At 37.3% G+C, this 15,920-nt stretch overlaps 1 protein-coding gene across 1 annotated transcript; it reads left to right on the top strand.

The window, feature by feature from the left end:
- The first annotated feature begins 3,160 nt into the window (after positions 1 to 3,160).
- On the top strand, positions 3,161 to 8,794 carry LOC108373627 (mucin-2-like). Its single transcript, XM_017629554.1, has 10 exons — positions 3,161 to 3,263; positions 3,337 to 3,471; positions 3,557 to 3,700; positions 3,773 to 3,835; positions 5,341 to 5,436; positions 5,498 to 5,590; positions 5,651 to 5,824; positions 5,903 to 6,010; positions 6,132 to 6,254; positions 6,319 to 8,794. The coding sequence occupies exons 1-10, from the start codon at positions 3,176 to 3,178 to the stop codon at positions 8,787 to 8,789; spliced, it is 3,495 nt and encodes a 1,164-aa protein (XP_017485043.1). The 5' UTR covers positions 3,161 to 3,175; the 3' UTR covers positions 8,790 to 8,794.
- The last annotated feature ends 7,126 nt before the right edge of the window (positions 8,795 to 15,920 follow it).

The following is a 15,920-nucleotide window of genomic DNA, read 5'->3' as shown; positions in this document are numbered from 1 at the left end:
AAATGGATTTTAAGTGAATGGATATGCGTCCTAAGAAAATTTAACAAGGGATGACCAAATATTCCTGCCATAATCCAAATGATCCAAGTGACTTAAACAGCACTGATATAATTTGTTTGATCGTGGCATTAAGTATCTCAGCCGAAAAATGCTATGTATTACATATTTAACTTATTTTTCAGTTCAAATACAGAATTAAACTGTACTAACCTCAAGGTTCGCAAAATAGATTCGTGGTAATCCACAAACTTGAAAATGCTTCAACAACTTCCAAAGCTATGAAACTTATACCTTCAAGCATAAGGAGTTTAAGCGGGGCAACCTTGGGTTTGTGGTACATTTGTGAGACCCTTGTCTACGCTCGGGTCAGTATCTTTAGTGCGCGTGCCCAACTTCGTCGCCAATACTCCACCACTTCCATGTATAAATCATGTCCTCGTCTTGTAGACGGAGGGCCAGGAGGGGACTCTTTACCATAACCGAGAGAGTAGATAAGTACTTTGAAGTCATTACCCTACTGAACCAATTACTATCCCTAATAAAGCCGAGGAGATCCAACAGTTCTACCTCCACCATCTCTGGTAGACTGTTGAAGAAGCGTAAACGCAAGTGCCTGAGGTGCTTTGACTTAACACCCAGATATTGACAGATATTCCTTATCCTCATCATTGCAGCTTCGGGAGAGAGTAACTACTTCTTGGCATTCACCATCGTTGAGGTATTCCTGCTATAGCACAGTGTCCTCTGATGACATCGGTAAGGACTCTTACAGCAGGTCGTTTGGGTCTTCACTGAACTTCGTTCTATTTCATAGACCATTGTCGCTTTATTTTGATACGATTTTTCGTAATATAAATATCTGGGACTCTCTTGGGAAACATACAGTGCATCGGCAAGCACAATTCCATAAATATTATTCCCAGCCTTTCTACACAGTCTTTAAATTACCAGGTCTAGCCTTTAGACTTTTCTTGCCTGGTTGTCTTCTCGGTCCGTTTCCACTTGCGAATGCTCTTCTCCACTTTAGGATGCAGTTACATACTGCGCACTTCAAAAAGCCTTCTTTCTTTAGTGCATTAAAAGTTTCCGCTTTCGCTGGCCAGATCTGAGTCCGACTCGACAGCAGTACATCCTCTGGCTAACGTCTATGTTTTTTTTTTGCCGCATAACAACTACAAGGGCAAAACCCCGCTCCGGCAGAGGCGTGACCGCTAGTTACACGCAGCGGAGAATCAGGTCCTCCGCCGTTTCCGCTTGTGGTAACAGGGACTAGTTTCACCAACATTGAAATTCATTTATTCGATATACTTTCCTTATTTTCATTGTTCAGAGTCTCTCAAATTAGCGTTTATACATCTGTTTAGCTGAGAAATCTCGCATATCACCTCCATATAAGTAAGATTCTTGCCTTTGGACCCGAATAAAATTTAAATGCGGTCTTCCAACTACATACTTTCGCTTGAATTTATTATACTTTCGCTTGAATTTATTGCTCAAGAATATACCGCCCCACAAGACTGGTGGCTGCTGTAGCCAAGTGGTTGGATGTCCATACTACCACTCGGTAGGTACCATATTTTGAGATGGACCAGGCAAACTTGCCTGCAATATCTACCTATATCCCGCTTCATTCGCTTACTTCTGGCTCCATATATTGCCATTGGGGAAGTTTTTAGGGAAAAAGATAGACGTTTATTTGGAGAGTAATAACTTCTCCATCGTTCTTCGTCTAGTAATGTATGTCAATATAATGATTGAATCAACTGAGTGTGCATTCCCATTTTCTTCGTTTTAAAAATGTGATTGTTTGATTTTATCACTTTTGAAATAGGTTAAAAATTTACGATACAAAATATGTAGTGTGTTATTGAATGCTAGGGAAAAATCACGAAGAGAATGTGAATGCAACACAGATATTCCCAATCATCTTTATTGTAGATTTTGGTTGAATGAAAGCACTTTTGATCACTCAGTACTATACTGAAAAAATATGCCTTGGCAGTAGAAGAAAATCTTTATAGTTAGAAGAAATAGTCTGTTTGCTACTGCTTTTCTGCTAAAATTTGGTAAATCAATACCTCTGACTAAAAGCTTTCATTCATTAACTGTTCAAAACTGTTTTCATAACAAAGCTTTCCTAAACATCTTTATTTTGATATCCATATTGCAATATTTCATTAAGTTTTACTTTACTTTAAAACAGATGACAACCCTTTTCAAAATATTAGCCATATAAAGGTTTCTTAAACCTGTTTCGTTTGACATCCATATTGTAATACTTTCATTTAACTTATTAAATTATACTAGACTAGGCAACCCTTATAAAAAATTTTTCGTAATGGAATATAAAAATCAAGTTATTAGTTAAATTTAGTTTGCAAGCAAGTGGCAACCCTTTTTAAATATATCTGCGAAACAAAGCCTTCTTGTACATACATAAATAGTACCATCTCTTTCGACTGACATACATATACATAGTTAAAATTTGCTCTACCTACTTAGTAATTAAATTCAATTTGGTTTTTAAAAAGGTTGCCACCTCTTCAAAAATATTTGCAAAAAGATTTTCGAAATATGTAAATCTTTCTTGGGCCTACTTATTTCGTTCCATATTGCAATACTTTATTAAACTCAATAAAAACTGGAATTTGACTTTAAAACAGATTCCAACTATATATAAATAATTTTCTAAATTAAAATTTGTTGCACCTACGCATATACCACTTCACTTAACCTAGTTACAAAATTCTACTACTACTACTGCTACTTCACTTAACCTAGTTACAAAATTTTACTTTGAACAGGTGGCAACTCTATTAAAAAAAGTTTTCGAAATAAAGTTTTTTTTTTTTAATTTCACACGCTTTAGCATCGATATTGTAAAATGTCTTTGAACTTAAAATTTTGTTTTACTTTCAAAGCTGGTGGCAACCCTCTTAAAAAAATATCCAATATGTTAATCTAGATCATGCGATTTCCAGGTGCCAACTTTCATCTAAATCCGTCCAGCCGCTTTGGCGTGAAATAAAAACAAAACTACTCACACATTCACTTCCTCACTCACACATATTCGAATTTAAAATATTTGTTTATTTTTTAGTTAAGCTTTATATGGTTTTTATAATAAAATACAATTTGTTTATTATTTTTCAGTAAAAGCAGAACAAATTAAACAATGAAACGTGTCGCCTGTTGCTTGCTGTTGGTCGCTGCGGTTTTTGTGTCGGCGAGTGTAGCTGGGCATAGTGTCACTGAAGAAATTGGTAAGCATGTGCATAATTTTTACTAACATACAAATTTATGGCTTATTATTTTATATGCAACCTGTTTTTTTAGAAGCCAATGGTCCGGCCACTTTTGAGCAGGAGCCTATAGTCACAGATTCCACATTTTCCGCAGTCAATTTTTCTGGTTTTCATCTAGTAAAATCAGAAACCGAGACAGTAGGTGAAGATATACCATCACCATTAGGTAGGAATTTCAATTCCTTTTATTGATTTATTTTTATTTTTTGTGATGAAAACCTTCATGTTTACGATATTTTATTATATTGAAGGCGCTATGGTCTCTGTCTCGGATCTCACACACGCCAGTCCTCATATTTCTAGGGTTCATGTCATTAAATCAGCATCTGGGGAGGATGAAAGAGTGGTGGAGGTTATTGGCACCTGGCGTGGTGTGCTTAAAGGTGACCATATCAGTAAGTATTGCAGGTAAATGCAAAACGTGTCTGCGCAAATGTTAAGCATTTTCTTGTTTATTTTATTTTCAGTTAGTGGCGGCGTGAATACTACTACGACGCATATTTCTGAATCAACTGGGCAAGCTGGTATAGGTAATAGCAATTATAAGAACCATAGCTACAAAAACGACACCATTTTTTATGTATTACCATAACAATCAGAAACCTGAGAGCAACACTAATCGCCAGGCTAAAACTAAAAAGAAGAAATGGTCCCGGGCAATCGAGAGGGTGGCTTTCAAACGACCTCAACAAAAGTTGATCGCACTTCAGTTTCCTTTCCGTAAAGTTGAGTCTTTCGTCAGGCTTACCTGGACGGAAAGTTTATCTTTGCAAAGATACACTCATGGTGTAACCGTTTTCTTACGACAGGTATTACCAGACCAGCACCCTCCACATTAAGGCTCCCAGCAAGTGCAACAGTACTCTAAGGAGTGACACGATTCCTCGCAATTAGTAAGCATAGCCACAGTTTATCTTCTTTGTGCCGGCTATCTACTATATAGTATTTTTACGCTACTAAATCCAACAAATAGCCGCCACCTGTTCAGTAATGTGTGGCCTCCTTATAATAAAACCTCTTTCTGGATTAGTTCCTAAGCCATAAATTTTTTGGTACACTTCACTAGCACTCTGATCGCCAAAAGCGCTTTGTTCTCTGAAAGTGTAGCTATCGTAGAACTGGAGCTCTTGTAATATATAGCAACTAGAGGAGTAACCGGCCCTTGACGAAGATGTAGTGGGTGAAGTAGACATATCCAAATATGCTTAGTTTTTGCACGTTCTTTCGCGTGCACTTAAAGTTTCCAAAGTAATCGTCTTAGAATAGGGCCTCTGCGCATTAGAGGTAATGGTGTTGAGGAAAAGTCCTTCTAACTTTATTTCACCGCATGCCACTGATTCTATCTCTCATCCTGTGAGGTAAAGGATCATAGACAATCAATTGTTTCCTGACTCCATCCTCCTGAAAACCAGTGGTGGTTTTTCAACGCTGAGAGCGAGTGCATCGATATTTATCTGACCACACTCCTCCAGAAAGCGATTCTAGTCATTAGATAATGGTGATTTTTGGATTCCTGGGTTCTTGCAGCATACTACTTGCATTAAAATTAAAATTGCCATTTCCACTACCCTTGCCATCATCATCACCATTATCTTTAGCATTGACATTTCTGTTACTATTACAATTGCCTTAAACATAACCATTCCCAAAAAACATTTAGGCTGGAGATTAAGTGGAGATCTAATACAAATTCCAAGTTGTTTAACCAAAATGTTGTTTACCCACTTGAGTTATCATTGCAATTACCATTACCATTTTAGTAACCATTTTTATCATAATTACTATTATCAATACATTTATCATTACAATAATCATTACTGGTGCTACTAGCATTGCCATTACTTTCAATTACCACTACAATAAAGAGTACCATTAGCATTACCATTGACATTATGATTACTAGTACGATTACCATTACCATCACTACTGCCATTACCAATACCACTTCTATCACCATTATCATTTACATCACAATTTTCATTACCATTTCCATTACAAATTTTGTAAAAATTTTCTTTTCTAATATTTGTTTAAGTTGGCGGCTATACAGACATAAGTTCGATCAGCAGCACATCAGCGAAAATCATCAATATTTACGATGAAACGTCGGTGGACAGTGGTACCCAAATCCGTAAGTTGCATAAATACAAGTTTCTTTCTTTAAATTCTTGGCTAAACATGTAATTTTACAGAAAATGAAACTGTACAATTGGGCGATGTGCTGGAAAAACTGGAGTTTGAGCTGAGAAAAAATAGCAGCCAAAGTATTGAACAGCAGCAAGCGCGTAAGTGGAGAAGCCCGAAATTATTTAAAATTGATTTTGTATATTACTAATTTGTTTTAGAAAATGACTGCATTAACGGCACTGCGCATCCACCGTTGAGTGTTTGTGTCAAGTTGCTAAATTCAGTTAGCCAGACTAGTGCAGCTACAGACAAGAAAAGCGGGCTGTTTAGAGAAATACTGCGCCTCTTGACTGAAGTGCTTCATCCGGACCCCGATGGCGATGGCGGACACAGTAAGTGTGAAAGTGAGAAGAGAATTTTAGAAATATTATTCTAATATCGGCGCGCGATCTATCTTCTTCTTATCATAGATGCTGAAAGCGAAGCTGCGGATTTGCTAAATCAACTAAACGCCATGACTACGCTCAGTCCGGAAGTCACTACTGCGGCGAGCATTGCTGAAACGGTTACTGAAGCTGGTAAGTAAATATAAAACAAATTAAGTATGCACCTAAAAAATATTTGAATTTCGTTTATTCAGCTTTCCGAAACTTATATTCAATTTCTTCTTTCTCTTTCGAAAATTACCTTATATTTTAGTCACCGCACAATCCGACCTCGCTAACGCCGATCCTCAAGTGAAAGTTTGTCTCAATATACTATTGGAGGAAATACTAGCTATCCTGGCAATGTACCACAATCATAACAATAGCGAACAATTCAGTGAGTATCGTAGCTTTGGGGGCCGTAATAAAGGCTGATTATAATATTTCCACCGCAATTACAGCTTCAACGCCCACTATGCCAGTTGTGACTGAAAGTCCATTCCAATCGTCAGCTTCGAGTTCTATCGCGGCATCTCTTGCAACTTTGCAAGCCACCACTTTTGAACAAACCTCCCCTCCTCCTTCCCCGGCTACTTTGCTACCAACAACTTTAACACAAACCCAGTCCCCGACCGCATCCTCAACCACTGCACAACCAGATACCGCTCCAACAACTTATTCTACTTCAGCACCCTCTCAATCAACAACACCGGCATCACCTCAACCACCTACTTCATCTTACACTTTCCCAGCACCACCACCGTTGTCACAGATCTCATCTTCTACACCACAGTCGACTAATTCAGAACCGACTCCGCCTACGGCAATTTTACAACCAACTACTTTAGCACCATCTACATCAGAAGAAAGTCTTCCTTCAACTACGCCAGCACCATGCGAGGAAACGACTCTTGCCACAATAGTGCCAACTACTGTAGATGCAACAAACCCCTCTACAAATCCTCCAACATTAGCATCAACTTTGCAGCCAACAACACCGGAATCAGCTGGACCTCCTTTTTCTCAATCCTCCTTGCCGTCAACCCAGTTCTCGTCACCTGTATCAGAGCCAACAACACTTGGATCAACGCAACCCCCTACACAGCCCTCGACAACACTTCCAACTTCGCCATCTAACTCACAAACAACCACTTCACAGGAAACCCTTCCTCCTGCCTTCCCATCTACTGCACCATCCACAGTAGAGCCAACCCAACCTCTAATTTCCCCATCTACTTCGACGCCACTTCCAACTTCAACGTCCATCCCGGAAACTAGTTTAGCAGAACTAGTCACCTCTCCTACACTTCCTCCAACTGAGCCCTTTACTTCACAAACAACTGAATTAGAATCAAACGAGCCCTCGACTTCGGTTCCAACTTCCGAAACAAGTCCTTCAGAATCCATGACGTCCACTAACCTTCCGCCGTTTACGATGGAAATAAGCACATCAGTATCAGCTACGTCACCTTCCATTGCACCAATTGAATCCACAACTTTAGTACCAAGTACTTCGAAATCAACGCAATCTCCCACTTCTGAATCCACTTCGCAATCAGAAGCAAGTACTTTAAGGCCGGTACCAGCGCCTACAATTCCTCACACTGAGCTCTCCCCTTCACAATCAACCACATTGCAATCAACACTACCTTCGACTGCGGTTCCATGTTTGGAAATAAGCACCACAGACCGAACTAACTTGCCATCACTTCCTCCGATTTCGACGTCTACTACAGAAAAAAGTACTTCTCAAAATTCAGCCGTGACTTTCCCAGTTGTGATAACAACTGCGCCACCACCTTTGACTCCGACTGTAATTCCAACTTTACCACCAACCATTCAACCAAGCTATCCACCAACATTGCCACCTACCAGCCAACCGACTAGTCCATCCACTATCCCACCAACTTCTTCGCCAGCATTTACTATTTCATCATCATTACCTCCGGCACCGGCGCCAACACCGGCCCCATATATTCCACCTAGCCATGCACAAACATTGCCACCTACCGGTCAACCAACCAGTCCATCCACTATCCCACCAACTTCTACGTCAACGTTTACTATTTCATCGTCATTACCTCCGGCACCAGCGCCAACACCGGCTCCATATATTCCACCTGGCTATCCTCCAACAATGCCACCTACCGGTCAACCAACCAGTCCATCCACTATCCCACCAACTTCTACGCCACCATTTACTACTTCACCGTCATTGCCTCCGGCACCAGCGCCAACACCGGCTCCATATATTCCATCTAGCAATCCTCCAACATTGCCACCTACCAGTCAACCAACCAGTCCATCCACTACTCCACCAACTTCTACGCCAACATTTACTATTTCATCATCATTACCTCCGGCACCAGCACCAACACCGGCTCCATATATTCCACCTAGCAATCCTCCAACATTGCCACCTACCAGTCAACCAACCAGTCCATCCACTACTCCACCAACTTCTACGCCAACATTTACTATTTCATCATCATTACCTCCGGCACCAGCGCCAATACCGGCTCCATATATTCCACCTAGCCAGCCACAAACATTGCCACCTACCGGCCAACAAACCAGTCCATCCACTATCCCACCAACGTCTACGCCAACATTTACTACTTCACCGTCATTGCCTCCAACGCAAACACTGGCTCCATATCTCCCACCAAAACCATGCTCCCTACCAACATCTTCGTCATTTTACTCCAACAACCCATATCCGGCATATATTCCAAATTATCCCCCTATTCTACTACTTCCTTATCCCGTTGTACCATTTCCTATTGCCCCGCCTAGTCCATGTGCCGAAGCATCCGATCAAGCGAAATCGGTTTCGGTTGATAGTAAGTCACCAATTTTCCAACGCGCTGTGCCAATCGAGCAAATAATCTGTCAACGGAATGTGCTTGGAGCTTATTCTGCAGGACTATGAGCAAGTCTCACATTCGAGCTCTCCTTGATATTCGTTGTCATTTATAATATTTTTAGTTTTAGTAATTGAACGATAATTAATTGTAAAGAAACATTTTAAAAAATTATTTAAGGTAAAGGTCCTATTTTTAATTTTCAATAAAAACCAAATCTACTCTGATCCATTGTATCCTTTATTTTCTTGTTTTTGAGGCTAAAATATCTGATGAAAGATGTGGTGTAGTGATTCGATTCTGATATAAAAGTCCACCTAAGACTTAACTGCCATGGATGAGTAAATGCTGGCCTTGTAGTAGTATATCTACGGTGACCAGATTTCCGTGGCCAAAATCGAGACATTTATAAAGCATCGAAGCCAAACACACAATTTTGTTTTTTAGAATAAAAAGACATAACATCTTTTAATACAAAAAGCTGTACAACAACAACAAACAACAAAACAAAGAGAAAAAAGCTTGAAAAATTATGCAAAAACTTACACGCACAATTTATACGGTGGAAAGAATTTAAATTGGGAAAAAACGTTTTAGCAAATTTTTTCTACTTTGCTTTGTTTAAAAAATCTTTATTATTTTTTTATGAAAATATAACTTACTATCTATAAAAAAAAACATGTAAAGCAAAAGTTCAAACTTTGTAGAACATTTATAAACAAGTAACTTTGAGCAAACAAACCGACTTCAATTTTTATATTAAAAAAAAATTTATATACAGTGAAACCTCCCTTGGGCGGACACTCACCGTCAGTCATTTTTTGTCCGCCCAAGAGAGGTGTCCGCTTAATGGAGGGGAAGCCTATTTTAGAACTTTTTAATGTTTTAATTAATTGAATAGTCACTATTTCTTATTTGAATAAAAGATATTGATATTACATCGTTCAAACAAAAATGTGCATGTATTTTTTCAAAAGTGCACATTTCATTTATGTGCGTAAGTACATATTCAGTAATAACAAAATAAAAATAAATATTACATTTTAGTCCATAAACTACATAAAATCATAGATTCATTACATAAAAAACTGGGAAATTGTCGATTGACGGAAGTTTTATTTTTTAATTTTTTTCAGTGTCAGTACCTTTTTCATCAACAGTTTTCATGTTTTTATCAGTCTCCAAGGGTTTCTGACAATTCAAATAACGAACCTAAACCACTGCGCAAACCAAACTAAATATGTGCATAACAATCACATTTTGTGCGGGAAGTCCCCTTTTTCCATTTACTAGTCCGCCTATGAGGAGTTCGCGTCCGCTCAACGGAGGTTTTTGTTTGATTTGTTATGAAAAGAAATCTTAATGTCCGTTGATAAGAGGTTCGCGTCCGCCCAATAGAGTTTTTGTGTAAATTTTATGCAAAATAACTGTCCGCGTCCGGCCAAGAGAGTGTCCGCTTAAGAGAGAGTAATTTGTTCCGAAATTTATACTTAAAACTTAGTATAGGGAAAAATGTCCGCCCAAGGGAGGTGTCCGTCTAATAGAGGTGTCCGTTAGGAGAGGTTTTACTGTATTTACATATATAGCTCATGATCCACTGATCGGATCTTAACCAGATTGGTATGGGACCACCTCTGAGACACTACCTTTCCGATGCCAAAAGAATTATCGAAATCGGTTGACGTGGTCCAAANGACGAACTGATAACCTCCTCCTTGTTTGGAAGTCGGTTAAAAATAAAAATAAAAAAGAAATAAAAAAAAAAATATTCCGACGAATTGATAACCTCCTTTTTTTTGGAAGTCGTTTAATAAAAATAAAAATATTCCGACGAACTGATAACCTCCTCCTTTTTTTGGAAGTCGGTTAAAAATTCGGCGAATTTTACCAAATGTTGATCAAAATTTTAAACATATCAAGCAGATTGTATAGAATAAAGTGCAAGTTTGAAGTAGCTTGGAATTATTATTGATTTTTGGCAATTTTTTATTCACGTATTTTCTTTCATACAAAGTACGTTTATACTTTTTTTCTATGCAGAAAATGAACCTCCCACAAAAAAAAAAAANGTTTAATAAAAATAAAAATATTCCGACGAACTGATAACCTCCTCCTTTTTTTGGAAGTCGGTTAAAAATTCGGCGAATTTTACCAAATGTTGATCAAAATTTTAAACATATCAAGCAGATTGTATAGAATAAAGTGCAAGTTTGAAGTAGCTTGGAATTATTATTGATTTTTGGCAATTTTTTATTCACGTATTTTCTTTCATACAAAGTACGTTTATACTTTTTTTCTATGCAGAAAATGAACCTCCCACAAAAAAAAAAAAAATTACCAAAAATCAGCTACTTAAAATTTGTACTTTGAATTGAATGGGCTATACTGCACTGCATACTTAGAATGTTTCTAAGAAATCTAATTGAAAAGCTCAAAACTTTGATGATACTTTGTCAAATTTTGCTAATTTTAAGTTTGACTTACATGGTCTTTGATAGATATTAGCTACACTTTCATTAAAAAATAATAAACATTAACTATTCGGAGGGGAATAGCACAAGAATACTAAAATGTCTCTTCTCTATATATGCTTTCACCACAGTATCTACAGCTTATATTTTCATATCCACGATTATTTTGATGGAATTCATTTTATTTTTTATAATTTCACTAGATTCAAGCTAGAATCGTTTCATAAAAAAAGCTTTACAAATAACTATAAAAACCTTAAAGCAATTGAGACAGGACACTTATACGTCTCGACTTAAAAAAAAATATTCATCGGGACAATTTTCTCAAAATCGGTACTGTCCCGCCCGAATCGGTACGAATGGCCACCCCAAGTATATCGCTTGTTACAAGAATTTCCTATTGAGTTGCAAAGTTAAAATTAACATCAGTGCTAAAGTTAAGTCCGGTTAGAATTTTTAATTGCGGATAGAAGATATTGAAAATAGTTAAGCTCTACAATATAATCCGTATTGTTGAAGGAAAAAACCTTGATTATTATTTAGGCACCCATAAAAAGCAAAGATAAAATTTAAATGAATTTTGGGGTCTGAAAGTTCCCGAATAATGCGGAAGAATGACGAAAAAATCCTTAAGAAGTACCAAAGTACACAAAAATACAAAATACACAAAAATGCCAAAAGCGCCCCGAAACAGCCGCGAAAACCTGAAAACAGTCTTAAAAAATATCGAAAAAATTTCCAAATATTCAGTGAATTAATAACCAAGTATCCCGAATAAATACAGAAAAAAGCAGAAAGATCCGGAAAACTTTCCCAGAATCCCAAAAAAAGACTCGATATGGTAAAAGTTCCGAAAGATCTCGAAACTATTTAAAAACGTCTAAAAAAAAAATTACAAAAAATGAGTACCGAAAACCACGAACCTTCCCGAATAAATACCGAAAAAGCAGAGAAATCCCCAGGCTGTCGACGAAATCCCGAAAGGATAAAAGTTATTAAAGGTCCCGAAAAAATTTCAAAAGTTCCGAAAAAATTTCAAATACGAGGAATCACCAAAAATCCTGGGCCGTCCTAAATTAATTTCGTGAGGTCAGAAAAAAATGTCGATAGGTTAAAAACAAATCCAGAAAAAATTTTGAAATATCCTAAAAGATCTCAGAAGGGTCCCGAAACAATTTCATAAATTTTAAATGAAAGCAAAACTGAAATTTTTCACAAAAATTAATTCAAGTCGTGAAAGATCAGAAAAAATTTAATTCTATACTATGACTAGATTATCACGGCAGCTTCGAAAAATCGGTGCCACAGTTCTTTCGCTATGCCCTTTTGATTTCAAAATCTTAATATAACTTTTATTGAATAATAAAACTGGTAATAATAAATAGTAATACAATTGTAAAAATTGTAAAATTGCAATGTACTTAGATACGAATTCTTTCATTTAAATTTTTGAGAGAATTCCATGTCCATAACAGTTTCTACAGCACTTACTACAACATTTTTAGCCGCACATCGCAAAAGTTATCATTTGTATCAGAGTCTTCAGTGGTATGTTGTGCTTTGGTGTAGAAAATTTAATTTATGTTAATAAAAAAAAACTTGTAATTTCAAACCACCTACCCTCGGAAGGATTAACTGAAGCAGATTCCCTGTTAATCGCGTTCGTAGACAAAGCTGATTTGGTAGCTTCCAAAGTGGGATGGCGAGATTTTTCTAAAAATAGGAAATAGCTTCCATTAAAAGCAGAAAATTTAGACAAGACAAATAAACTTAAAAAATATAAAATTAGTTTATTTATGAACTAGAAAAACCATTATGTCGAGCCCTAACCGCCAAAATAACGTAAGCGACATTTCTTTCAAAATTTTCTTTTTGATGCAGAAGTGCTTCTAGATGCTCTAGGAATATTTCTGCATCAAAAAGAAAATTTTAAAAATAATGACGCTTAAGTTATTTTGGCGGTTAAGGCTCGATGTATTTCAAAATTTTCTTCTTGATGCAGAAATCCATCTAGATGCTCTAAAAACGTTTCTCCATGAAAAATAAAATTTTGAAAAAAATGTCGCTTACGTTATTTTGGCGGTTAGGGCTCGATATAGTTAACTATATGAAGAAGAATTTTCACTTCAGTCGCTCGTGGGGTCTCCACCCAACATATATTAATTGCCAGAAATAAAATTAAACATAAATGCCACAAATTACCTAAAAGAACATCACAAGGCATTAACATATCACTCGCAATTTTTGACATTTGCACTTTTAGCGTATGGATATCAACTTACACAAATTACATTTATACAATTTACGCGCCTTAACAACACTTTCTACTAGTCATTTATGTACAGCTCCTTCAGTGGCAACAAAGGTGTTAATGGGAAAAGCACTTTGACTGATTGATTTATGTATGTTGGCAGAAGTCATGTCAGCTGTCAACCGCACGTCACGCATTCAAGCAATTTGTAGGCAGCAGGGTGTTTGATGTGGAAATGCTGTCGCTCCGTTAGCTTCTTATAGGATACGTCGCTTTGCATGCGTCCTTTAATATTCGTTAACCACATTCGTTTTCTGACACTTGTTGATGGAAGGAAATTGTAGAAATTATATGCGCATACATACTACTCTCCTAAATATTTGTGCAAGGAAGTTTGAATGAATGAAAAGTAAGAAAATCGCAACGCTTTAGGTTCCATTCTTTTGTAGTATATTGAAAAAATGGCGTTTCATAGGTAGTAGGAGGGAGGAAGGTGATTTGGCGCTCTGCTTCTATTCCCGCCAAAGCTCCGAATCTTCAAGTAGATATCTAAATCATATCACGCAACCAGATTAAATACAATTCAAGCGTTGAGAGAGCTTGGATTTTACGTCGAAAGTATCTTAATTCCTGTATCAGTAGCCCTTCGAACGGTGAATTATATTTTTCTTCTATTATGTTTTGGCACCAAATTTCCCAATAAGTGTATGAGAAATTCATGGAAGGACGGTAAAGATTTGGGCACGAATCGTAACAATCATCTTGGTATATATAATGTAATATGCATTTTTACGTGACGAGTTCGTTCACGTCTGTTACGATTCGAGCCCTGGATAAGCTGTAAAAACGCTATTGACATTTGGCTAATGTATAAATGACAGAGTTGGCGCAGGAGTTCACTCCAATAAGTGCTCCTTAATCCTTTAAGTTGCTAACCCTCTAATCCCAATTTTCAATAGATGTTGACCATATTTTTCTGGTTTCCTACTAAATTCTCCCACTCGGGGGATACTGAGCGAACCTTCAGAGTTTTGAGGCACGAGAAGACCAAGGAATACTAACGGCAAGTACTGATAGTGTTCAATGCTGAGCAGGCCCGTCGAGATCCACCTGCGACCCGGGCCCGATGAAGGAATTGAAATTGAAAAAATTATGGCGTCACTAGACACGCGCTCAAAAGTTGGTCCCGAAAAAAGACGCATAAAAAAAACTTCAGCGAAGAAAGACTCTTATCATATGTATGTAGTTGACGACGAAGAAAGACGCGTAAACTTATTTTCGTGGTCAACTATGTTTGCAGGTGTAGCAGTATGTAAATTGCCCAAAGCGGTTTTTGGTGATGCTGTTGATTGACGAGTGCTTGGCAGGTTATGCGCCTTTCTTCGCCGAAGTTTTCCTTAAGCGTATTTTTTCGCCAAGTTTTTTATTCGTCTTTTTTCGCCGTCAAAACATTAGCGCGTGTCTAGTGACGATGAAACAAATTTGGAAAAATACAAATATGATAAAACATGCAATAACAAATTAAATTTAACTTAAGAAGCGATTTTGTGATATTCCGCTATAGGAAAAGAGTACGTTCATTGAAAAGAAAAGAAAACATTACCTTATGAATAGAAATCAATGGAGGATAATTGTCGCACGGATCAACAGCAGATACTCCAAAGCGCAGGTGGCACTGGCATGGTCCTCTAGCTGTACCTAAAATACTTAATATTTACTTAATAATTAGCTCAGATTCAGAAAGCGTTCTGTTGCGGGTAGAGCTACGACCTGTATGCTGGTCAGAATGAAGTGGCTGATATAGATACTACTATTTTCTCGCGAGGTTTCTTAATAATATGTGGACCTTCAACCTAATATTTAAATCAACTCTGCTACCAGTGACTAGGTGAACTTTTCCCTCGTTTTAACTCCATGCAGACGAACCTACGAGCTTTTTAACTATACTATATTCATCTCCATACAACAATACAGTATTCCCCGCTTAATTGCACTTAATCAATTAGTATAAGGTGTATCTATCTTTTTTCTATAGCACATATTTTTAACCCATTATACGGAGAAACCAATTAACCGGGTGTTAATTAAACGAAAAATACTGTATAAGCCTAATTCTAGTTTAATAAAGCCAATAGGCTACTTTAAGCTTTAGAGCTTCAGTAGAAAAACAAAGCAACTTAGGCTCATTACTCACTCCCCCTTATAACACCTGAAAACTTTAAGCCCGAATTTGCCACTCCGTGATCATTTCAACAGGCTTCTTTGAACTTTCTGAGCAGCTTAAGACCAAAATTCCCATCCAATCATAACAGCAGCGTATGAATATTCTAAAATTCTTGTCAAAGCACTCTCCATGCTCATGCACAATCAAATTGGCTATCATTCAACTTCATGTCCTTGCAAAGAGGATAGACAATTCCAAGAACGGAATTGCAAAAGACGAAAACCAAATGCTATTCATTGCAGCTTTCGAACTT

Source organism: Rhagoletis zephyria, unplaced genomic scaffold (assembly GCF_001687245.7).
Source record: "Rhagoletis zephyria isolate East Lansing unplaced genomic scaffold, Rhagoletis_zephyria_1.1 Rzeph_scaffold_00083, whole genome shotgun sequence".
Taxonomy (NCBI): Eukaryota; Metazoa; Arthropoda; class Insecta; order Diptera; family Tephritidae; genus Rhagoletis; species Rhagoletis zephyria.
Note: the sequence above shows the minus strand (reverse complement) of the source record. Positions and strands in the feature narration are given on the sequence as shown.